General features: G+C 46.6%; 1 protein-coding gene across 1 annotated transcript; it reads left to right on the top strand.

Moving 5' to 3' along the window:
- Positions 1–3,683: 3,683 nt before the first annotated feature.
- LOC146617598 (uncharacterized) lies at positions 3,684–5,353 on the top strand. The gene is made up of 2 exons (XM_085373242.1): positions 3,684–4,722; positions 5,316–5,353. Exons 1-2 carry the CDS (start codon positions 3,684–3,686, stop codon positions 5,351–5,353), a joined length of 1,077 nt encoding a protein of 358 aa, XP_085229368.1.
- The last annotated feature ends 5,428 nt before the right edge of the window (positions 5,354–10,781 follow it).

The following is a 10,781-nucleotide window of genomic DNA, read 5'->3' on the forward strand; positions in this document are numbered from 1 at the left end:
CAGCTAAACTAGAACAGGCGAAGGCAATGCAACGAATACATGAACAGCAAGCCAAGTTGAGTAGCTTAGAGCATGAGTGGAAAATCAAGGAAGCACAAATGATTGCAGAAATGACAGCAAAGCTAGAGGAAGAGAGAACTAAACTGCAACAGCTACAGGCAGAAAATGAGGTAAAAGTAGCAGCAGCCAGAGTGAGAGCTTACAACAACTACGATGGATTGGAAAGCCTTAAGTATGAAGCAGATGACAAATCACAACTTGATAGCCAAATCATTGAATCTCAGAATCCATTGAATCCACAGGCTGAATCATTTCGACCTCAGTGTGCACCACCTGAGATTTTGCAAAAGCAACAGGAGGTCAGCTTAACACAGGAGCTTGCAAGCTTGTTCGTCTCCAACCGTCTGCCTGCACCTGAACCCACAGTGTTCACTGGTAACCCTTTAAAGTTTATACACTGGAAGATATCCTTTATGGCATTGATTGGCCACAAACCCCTCCCCGCAGGAGAAAAAATGTTGTACTTGAAAAGTTATCTTGCAGGTGAGGCACGGAAGGCGGTCGAAGGATTCTTCTATCGAAACTCAGAAGATGCATATCAGGGTGCCTGGGAGATTCTTCAGGAGAGGTATGGAAGTTAATTTGTCGTCCAAAAGGCTTTCAGGGATAAACTGATGAAATGGCCAAAAATAGCTCCCAATGACCCAGTAGCCCTCAGAGAGTTTTCAGATTTCCTTCAAAGTTGTGCCGAGGCCATCCCTCATGTTAAAGGGCTGGCAATTCTAAATGATTGTGAAGAAAATCATAAACTTCTCAAAAAACTACCCGAATGGCTGGTACGCAGATGGGGTCGCGTTGTTGTGGATGAACTAGACAGATGTCAAGAGTATCCACCATTTGCTCATTTCACCAGATTTCTACAAAGGGAAGCTAGAATAGCCTGCAACCCCATTGCTTCTCCCTTCTTATTAACCACTAAAGTAACAGATGAAAGGCTTCCTAAGAGAACCAAGGCACTCAGCACCAATGCTCAAGCTAAGCACTCTGCAGGTAAACCAGGGACCTTAATTTCAAAGCCAAGACCACCATGCTTCGTCTGCAACGATGAAACACACGGTGTCGCCAAGTGCCCAACCTTTGCCACAAGGCTTCCTGATGAAAAGAGAGCTTTCATTCGTGAAAACCGTCTTTGCTTCGGCTGTTTAAGAAAGGGCCACACTAGTAAAGAATGCAAAAGAAGGCACACATGCACTATATGTGGTCGAAATCATCCAACTTGCTTGCACATAGAGAGAATTGAGGGAGCCAGTGAAATGTTAAACAGTGATTCACCATCTGCAGGAAATGAGACAAAGGAAGTCCGTAATGTCATGTCACACACATTGACAAGATACTCCTCAGCTACGTCTAGCATTGTTCCAGTTTTTGTGTCATTGGCAGAAGACCCCCACAGTGAGATTCTCACATATGCTCTGCTCGACACACAGAGCGATTCAACTTTCATCTTGGGAGATCTGGTCTCTGCACTAAATGTGAAGACTCAGCCAGTGCAATTAAGGCTCAGTACAATGACAGCAGTAGACACAGTCATAGCTAGCAAAGTGGCTTGTGGATTGCAAGTTCGTGGGCTCCATAGTGAGTCGCATGTTCAGCTACGCCAGGCATACACAAGGGATTTCATCCCAGTCGATAAGTCTCACATTCCTGTTACGGAGTATAGCATGGTGGGAAAGGACGGAGAGAAACCCCCCCCCCCCTAAGTTTTGTTGGTTTTGTTTTTGAGTTTGTTTTGGATTAATTGCATGTTTTTGTGTTTATTTACGGTTGTTGCACCTGTGTGGGAGGGGAGATTTTACTCTAGCCCAGCTGCCAGTGAGGCGGAGTTGAATACAGGGAGTGGCTGATTGGAGTTCCTCTTTATAAAGGGGAGAGGAAGCAGGAAGTGTTGTTGTTGTTTTTAGTAGGACCTCGGTGAAGCAGGAGAGCCCCGGAGATCCAGGACAAAGTGTGCGCATTTTTAATAGAAAGGATCTTTTTTTAGCCTGGCCTGGTTTTTGCTTTTAACGAAACGGAGGACGTGGAAAGGAGGACGTATTCCTATGGAGCTGTGAGAGGACGTGCTGGAAAAGAGAGGACGTGCTGGAAAAGAGAGGACGTGCTGGAAAAGAGAGGACGTGCTGGAAAAAAAGGGACGTGTTGGAAAAGAGGAAAACGAGCACTAGACTGGAGACCTCCTGCGCCCCGATAAGAAGAACTGGACCAGCTCGGGGAAGTTTAACTGCCGGGAGGTAATGTGGAGACCCAGCCTCGAACAAAGTTAAAGCCTGAAAAGGTGGGTGGCAAACCTGTTTTAGGGAGCTGCAGGATTGATACGTGTTGGTTGCGTGTTCGTGCAGTGACCCTCTCTCCCCTGTTTGTAACTAGGCGAAGAACTCGGACCGCGGTGGTCTTTGGGCTTTGGATCCCTGGCCGGGGTTGTCTTCAGCCGGTAGTTTGCCTAGAGGAAGAACAAATAAATTTTGTGTAACCCATTGCAGTGTGTGCGTGGTGGTTTGTTGCTGGTCCCTACTAGAATTCCTATTCTTTTTGCACGGAGGCTCTCTTAACAGACCTCCCGTAACATTTGGCGTTTGTCGACAGGATTTGTGACCAGTATACAAACCTACCTGCCTTAGACTGATTAATATGGCGGATGAGTTATCTGAAACCAGGAATATGGCGTCACCATTTTTTATCGGTGCGCCCTGGGTACCAAAATTTTGTGGGCTTAATACGAATTATGAAGATTGGGAGAGTCAAATTAGCGCAATGCTCCGTGCTCAAAAGTGGTCGATAGAACAGCAATGTGATTTTGTATTGAGTGCATTAGGAGGAGAATCACGACGTGAAATTCTTATTCTGGAACAAGCGGAGCGGGATACGCCAGATAAAATCTTTCTTCAGCTTAAAGAACTGTATGGGGACAAAACAGCCGTGGGTACCCTGCGTGCCATGTTTTATGAATGTAGACAAAGGACAGAAGAGCCTATTAGAAAGTTCACGTTACGCTTAAGGGAGTTGGGCCATCGCCTGCAGACAAAAGAGCCACAAGGGTTTCGGCGGGCTGACCTGCACCTGCGTGATCAGTTTGTCTTGGGTCTTAGGGAGGGTGAGATACAGCGTGATCTGCGGCGTTTATTAAGGCACGATCCTGACCTCTCATTTGAACAGGTGCGTAAAGAGGCTCTGCAATTGGAAGCGGATGCGCTGTATGGCGTACATGAGGACTCCGCTTGTGCTGTAGTAAGAGGGGATTTAAAGTGGCAGGATACTCTGAATTGGAGAGATAAGTTTAAAGTGGAGATCCTTGCAGAAATGAAGGAGCAAATTATGGATCTCAAAAATACTCTTCAGGAGGAGCTGAGGGAATTTGTCCGACCAGCACCAATGCCACGGACGTTTTCAGCTCCTAGAGGTGAGCGAGAAAGGTGGAACCTTAGTTCCCCTCAATATAGGGGAGGTGTTGAAGTGTCCGAGCCACCCCCGGTGACAAAGCAAACCCCACGGTTAGTGGAGCGACCGCGGCACAAGTGGGATGAGCATGGGCAGCCTATTTGTAGTAGGTGTGGAGTTAGTGGACACATGGCAAGAGAGTGTCGGGGCACTTCATCTCAGATGGCTTTAAACGAGTAAATCCAGTCGCTATGGGCCAGGTGATTGGAAAGGATGATAGTGGTCCAACTCAGTTAAACCACCCTCAATTTTTAGGGGCATGCCGTCAAGTAGAAGTATTCATTGATGGTAAAGAAGTGACATTTTTGCTGGATACTGGGTCTAATGTAACATTAATGCCACAAGCCTGTTTTAGGAGATTGTTTGGTGAACAGGAGCCGGGGAAAGAGAGTGATCTTAATTGGCTAAAGCTGAAGGCCGCGAATGGATTGGCTATTCCTTACGTGGGCTATGTGTTAGCTGAAGTACAGGTGGGAGACATTACCCTGAAAGATATGGGAATTGTGATTTCAAAGGACGACCCCAATAATTCTAATGCATTACCTATATTAGGTATGAACATCATTGTTCCATGTTGGGATGTGTTTTTTTTGAAACCTCAGACGCAGACCCAGACCTGGCCTGTTGGCTCGACTGTAGACGCTCAACAAGCGTGGGCATCTGCTTTTCAGGACTGTCAAAGAATTCAGGCAGCTGTCCCCGTACCACAAGTAGGGACCCTGCGACCCGCTTACCGCCACCCGGTGAAGATCCCTGAGCACAGTGAGCAGGTGATTTGGGCTAGGGCCCCACAGACACTGAGGAAAGGACAATGTATCTTGGTGGAGCCATTGGAAGGGCCTAGTACAGTTGCCGTTGCTCGATCGCTAGGAACTGTCTATAGAGGCCGGGTCCCCATCAAAGTAAGGAATCTCAATCCTTTTCCTATTACGTTACGACGTTATGAGGCCCTGGCTACATTCTCCACGGAAAATGTCGACATTCAGGAACCTTTTGAAGTCACGTTTGAGCAAACCAGGCCAGGCATCGTTGAAGTGGGCGTATCCCAGGTGAGCTCGGAACCATCTGGTAAAGCTCCTCACATTGAAGTTATGACACAAGGGCGGTCGAATCTATCTATGGAGGAGCAGGAAAAGTTAAATGGTCTCTTGAGGAAGTGGGGCGATGTGTTTGCTGCCGACGAAGAGGATTATGGCCACACAGATGTAATTACGCACTCTATTCCGACAGGTATGGCACCTCCTATTAGAGAGCGGTATAGGCCAATCCCCCCTAAAATGTATCAGGAAGTGCGAGAATTGCTGAATAATATGATTCGATCAGGGGTGGTGCGAGAGAGTACAAGTCCCTGGGCAGCACCCATTGTCCTGGTAAGGAAAAAGAATGGGGAATTGAGATTTTGTGTGGATTACCGCAAGTTGAATGCAGTGACACATAAAGACGCCCATCCATTACCTAGAATTGAAGAGACCTTGACGATGCTGACTAAATCAAAATACTACTCCACCCTTGATCTAGCAAGTGGGTATTGGCAAGTGAAAGTTTCTGAAGCTGACAGGGAAAAAACTGCATTTTGTACTCCTTTTGGCTTGTATGAGTTTGAAAGAATGCCTTTTGGATTGTGTAATGCTCCAGCAACATTTCAAAGGTTGATGCAGAGTTGTTTGGGAAGTCAAATCACAGAGTCCGCTTTTGTCTATCTGGATGATGTGATAGTATATTCACCGGATTTTGACAGCCACCTAGAACATCTGCAGGCAGTGTTTGCAAGATTGAAGAGCTATGGGCTGAAGTTGCGACCTGATAAATGTGTTCTTTTCCAGCAACAGGTGAAGTTCCTGGGTCACCTGGTGAACAGTGAGGGTGTGGCTCCGGACCCTGATAAGATTGCCGCTGTACAGAAGTGGCCGGCCCCGCAGACTATTCATCAGGTGCGTTCCTTCTTGGGCTTTGCCGGTTATTATCGGCGGTTCATTGCAGGGTTTGCGGGTGTTGCTAGGCCTCTTAACTCGCTGCTAGTGGGAGTACCGAAGAATAAAAAACAGAATATCCCCATAAATTGGGATGAGGATTGTCAGCAGTCCTTTGATCTTCTGAAGCAGAAATTGCTCGAGGCTCCTATTTTAGCTTTTGCTGATTTCAGATTACCCTTCCGGCTTTATACGGATGCCAGTAAAGTGGGCCTTGGTGCAGTACTGTCTCAAGTACAAGATGGGAAGGAATGTGTGATAGCCTATGCTAGCAGAAGCTTAGCACCCGCCGAAAGGGATGATGCAAACTATAGCTCCTTTAAACTGGAGCTGCTCGCTTTGAAGTGGGCGGTGACTGAGAAATTTAAAGATTATCTATGGGGGTCTCTGTTCACAGTTTATACTGATAATAATCCATTGGTCCATTTATCGACTGCAAAAGTGGGCGCAGTGGAACAACGGTGGGTAGCCCAGCTCGCAAATTATCAATTTGATATTAAGTATCGGCCTGGCCAGGAAAATGTGAATGCTGATGTTCTGTCTAGAATGCCATTGCAGGTGCAACCCCAGGATTTGGTGCCTCCACAGAGGGTGGACGAAAAAGCATGGGTTCAGGCTGTGAACATCGATTGGGATCCAGGATGCTGGCAAGGCTTACAAGAGCAGGACCCCACGCTGCATAGAGTGAGATACTACATGGCCCGAGGAAAGATGCCATCTGGGGAGGAAAGACGCCAGGAGCCTACTGCAGTCTTAAACTACATGAAACAATGGTCACGGCTGGAGTTGTTGGAGGGTGTTCTGGTCCGCAGGGGGGTGGATTCCAACACCTGTGAGGCGTACTACCAAATCCTTGTTCCTTTGGAGGAACAGCAACCAACATGGAAGGCTTTCCATGAAAGGAATGGTCATTTGGGGGTGGCAAAGACACTTTCGATGCTGCGCCGTAGTTTTTATTGGCTTCAAATGGAGAAGAGAGTGCGGGACTGGACAACATCCTGTGAACGGTGTGTACGTCATAAAGGTCGTGGTGACGGTCGGGCCCCACTTAGCCCTGTTCTTACACACGCACCTCTCCAAACCGTGGCAGTTGATTTCCTGACATTAGGTAGACTGGCAGACTCATACCAGTACATTTTGGTCGCCACTGATTTGTTTACAAAGTATGCTTGGGCAATACCTACCAGGGACCAGACCGCTGCAACTACAGCGAAGATGTTGTTGAGACATATTATTCAGCCAATTGGATGCCCAGAACAACTGCACTCGGATCAAGGTGCTAATTTCGAGTCCGCCCTCATAAAGGAGCTCTGTCAGTATTATAATTGTCGGAAAAGTCGAACTACTGCCTATCATCCTCAGGGAAATGGGGCCTGTGAACGTTTCAATCAGACATTAATAAATATGCTGTCCACCCTAGAGGAAGAGAGGCGGACTCGGTGGGTACAATGTTTGCCCGAACTGCTCCAGGCTTATAATAACTCTGTCCATGCGTCTACAGGTTACACCCCCCATTACCTGATGTTTGGATGGAATGCTCGTCTGCCAGGCGAGCTGTTTATGGGGACGAAGAGACCCATGGAGTCAACCACGACGCAGGAGTGGGTGAGGAGACATCATGAGCGCTTGAGGCTGGCATACCAGATGGTGGAAAAGAGCAGCCAGAAGGCTGCAGGCCGGATGAAGGACAGGTATGATGTTGGGGCTAGGGCAGCACCATTGCTTCCGGGGGAAAGGGTTCTAGTCCATACGACAAGAAGGGACGGACAGGGTAAACTGGCAGCACACTGGGAGGAAGAGATCCAAATTGTAGTTGGCCAGCCAAACCCTATGAACCCAGTCTACAGAGTTCGGCCAGAAGGTAAAGATGGGCCTGTTAGAGTGGTCCATCGTAATCGCCTGCGCATATGTACTTTCTTGCCTTCCGTCAATGATAAAACAGGAGGTGGCGCCTTAGAACCAGGAACGGCAGCTGCGCATGATATAGCGACAGCCTCAGACCAGTGGTTACTTCTATGGAGTATGGCACAGCAGATGCCAGGGCCAAGTCACTATCCGTCCTCCAACAAGTCCGCCCCTGCAACTCAGGAGGGTTTAAGGAGATCTGCCCGTGAAAATCTCGGGAAGCCCCCACCTCGATATACTTAGTAGAGTGCCCGAGGACGGGCTAGGAAAAAGTTGGGGTGGGTGTTACGGAGTATAGCATGGTGGGAAAGGACGGAGAGAAACCCCCCCCCCCCCCCCCTAAGTTTTGTTGGTTTTGTTTTTGAGTTTGTTTTGGATTAATTGCATGTTTTTGTGTTTATTTACGGTTGTTGCACCTGTGTGGGAGGGGAGATTTTACTCTAGCCCAGCTGCCAGTGAGGCGGAGTTGAATACAGGGAGCGGCTGATTGGAGTTCCTCTTTATAAAGGGGAGAGGAAGCAGGAAGTGTTGTTGTTGTTTTTAGTAGGACCTCGGTGAAGCAGGAGAGCCCCGGAGATCCAGGACAAAGTGTGCGCATTTTTAATAGAAAGGATCTTTTTTTAGCCTGGCCTGGTTTTTGCTTTTAACGAAACGGAGGACGTGGAAAGGAGGACGTATTCCTATGGAGCTGTGAGAGGACGTGCTGGAAAAGAGAGGACGTGCTGGAAAAGAGAGGACGTGCTGGAAAAAAAGGGACGTGTTGGAAAAGAGGAAAACGAGCACTAGACTGGAGACCTCCTGCGCCCCGATAAGAAGAACTGGACCAGCTCGGGGAAGTTTAACTGCCGGGAGGTAATGTGGAGACCCAGCCTCGAACAAAGTTAAAGCCTGAAAAGGTGGGTGGCAAACCTGTTTTAGGGAGCTGCAGGATTGATACGTGTTGGTTGCGTGTTCGTGCAGTGACCCTCTCTCCCCTGTTTGTAACTAGGCGAAGAACTCGGACCGCGGTGGTCTTTGGGCTTTGGATCCCTGGCCGGGGTTGTCTTCAGCCGGTAGTTTGCCTAGAGGAAGAACAAATAAATTTTGTGTAACCCATTGCAGTGTGTGCGTGGTGGTTTGTTGCTGGTCCCTACTAGAATTCCTATTCTTTTTGCACGGAGGCTCTCTTAACAGACCTCCCGTAACATTCCTACAAAGGACACCGCACTTCAGTGGCCACATCTGAGGCAACTGGCAAACAAGCTGCAGCCACTTCAAGACTGTGAAGTGGGATTGCTGATTGGCTATGATTGCCCATCAGCACTGGCCCCTCTAGAAGTCATTGTAGGGTCAGAAAACCATCCATTTGCTCAAAGAACCGTGCTTGGCTGGAGCATCATAGGATCAGCAAATCCATATCTTGATAGAAAGGAACATCAAAGCTTTGTACACAGAGTGGCAGTAAAGGAAATGCCATTGCCTCCGGTCAATGATGTGTTAAAGGTCCTAGAAATGGATTTCAGCGAAAGAAACTATCAAGATAAATATGTTTCTCAAGATGATGTTCATTTTGTAAAACTCCTCGGCAGCACAATCACAAAAAGGAAGGATGGACACTATGAGATGCCACTTCCTTTCAAGGGCAGCTCTCCACCCATGCTGCCAAACAACAAGCGACTGGCTGAAGCTCGTTTGCAACACCTCAAGAGGAAGTTAAGGTCCAATAGGCAGTACCATGACCTAGAGCTGGGCGATATGAGATTTTTTCATATCACGATATGTTTTTTTTTCATTTCAGGCGATAACGATATCTATCACGATATAAGCCAAATAACTATATTTGTAAGATTTAAATGTGCCGTTGCTCACAAGTAAAATGTGAAATAATCAGCAGCTTGTTTTTATTTAAATATTTATTTCCCATAATAAGTTCAACAGGGTAGATGTACTTAAGGAACATGAGACTTTTTCAGATAAATAAAGGCAAATATTGCAAACTACACAAAAGGCAGCCGCTAAAGCGTTTAAGTTTCAAAATAGAACAAACGAAACAGACTAAATTGTCAATTCCACTTATTCTAAAAATAAATCTTAGTTTGTTTTACAGAAGAACAGACAAAACTGACTAACTTTTGTCAATATCAAATAAACTGAGAACTAAAAGGAAATTCTCAATCTCTCCTTGTTGTATAGCTGAGCTTTTCAAACAGTTTTAACAGTTACTTTAGTCTGACAAAAGCCGAATGACGAATTAGCGCTTCCAGTCAGAGACTGAGGCTACGTCCACACGTACACGGGTATTTTTGAAAACGGAGATTTTCCGTTTTCGTTTAAAAAAATAATCCCGTCCACACATAAAGGCAGAAATGAAGGAAAACACAGAGGTAGGGAACACAGCTGGGAGTAATCAACAAGACGAGACAGAGGTAAAACTGAACACACACACACGAGACGCAGACCTTCACAATAAAACAGGAAACAAGAACACTACACAAAGACGCAGACTCGACACTGAGAGACAGACAGAAAATGACACATGGAACTAAACCCACACAAAACATGAGAACACAAATAAATAGAAACATGGAACTCTAATAATAATCATCATAGCACCCAAAACCACAACAATCATTCAAAAATAAACTAACAATCAAAACTCAAAATACTGGTTCGAAACTGACCCAGAACCGTGACAGTACCCCCCCTCCAAGGGCTGGCTCCCGACAGCTCTAAACAAAAACCCAGAACAAAACCGAGCACCAGACCAGGGTGGGCGGAGGGGATCCAGGAAGGAGCGTCCGAAACAAAAAACAAGGAGCACAAGAGTCCAGAGTAAACCAAAAACACAAGAAAACAGTCCAAGAACACAGGACAACAGATCAAAAACAAAACCAGAGCTCAACAAGAGTCCGAGAAAAGTTCAGGGGGTCGACACGGGGGTCGACAACACAAGGACCAAGACAGTTCCGGAGGCCGACCGTGCACACGGCAACGGCGGCAGAGCAGGCAAAACCAATCAGGAGATTTGTAAAATAGCAATTGTGTATTTTGTTCACCTTGTATATATTGTTCACTGCAGCAGCCTAGTAGGCGTGACAAACCATTTTTGTTGATTAAGTTTTCTCCTGTTTTTCGTTTAGAAAGTTAGGTAAGTGAATTGTCTTTTGGTTGGTTTTCATTTTGTGTAGGAAAGTGTAGGGACCATTAGGGAGTTTTGTTTGTTATTTTTGGCACTGCTCACTGCTGAAGCAAATAAATGGCTTCTTAGCGCTTTAAAAGATACTACTGTTTGTGTTCTTTCTTGGGTGGTGCGTGAGTGGGGCCAATTTGTTGTTGCGTTCAATACACGCCTAGACTAAGAACGTAACACATTGAAGAAACCTGTAGCATGGCACATGGTGGACCCACTTTTCAGTCGGGTTGAGTTCTGGACTT

Source organism: Diplotaxodon limnothrissa, linkage group LG15 (assembly GCF_057381915.1).
Source record: "Diplotaxodon limnothrissa isolate DT_005_m linkage group LG15, D_limnothrissa_male_GT1.1, whole genome shotgun sequence".
In the NCBI taxonomy this organism is placed as follows: domain Eukaryota; kingdom Metazoa; phylum Chordata; class Actinopteri; order Cichliformes; family Cichlidae; genus Diplotaxodon; species Diplotaxodon limnothrissa.

What these genes read in the sequence shown, in the direction of transcription:
- LOC146617598 (XM_085373242.1), top strand. Translation starts at nt 3,684, where the DNA reads ATGGGCCAGGTGATTGGAAAGGATGATAGTGGTCCAACTCAGTTAAAC. An exon ending in TACGCACTCTATTCCGACAG is followed by an intron (nt 4,723 to 5,315) that starts GTATGGCACCTC and finishes GTTCTTTTCCAG; the next exon opens with CAACAGGTGAAGTTCCTGGG.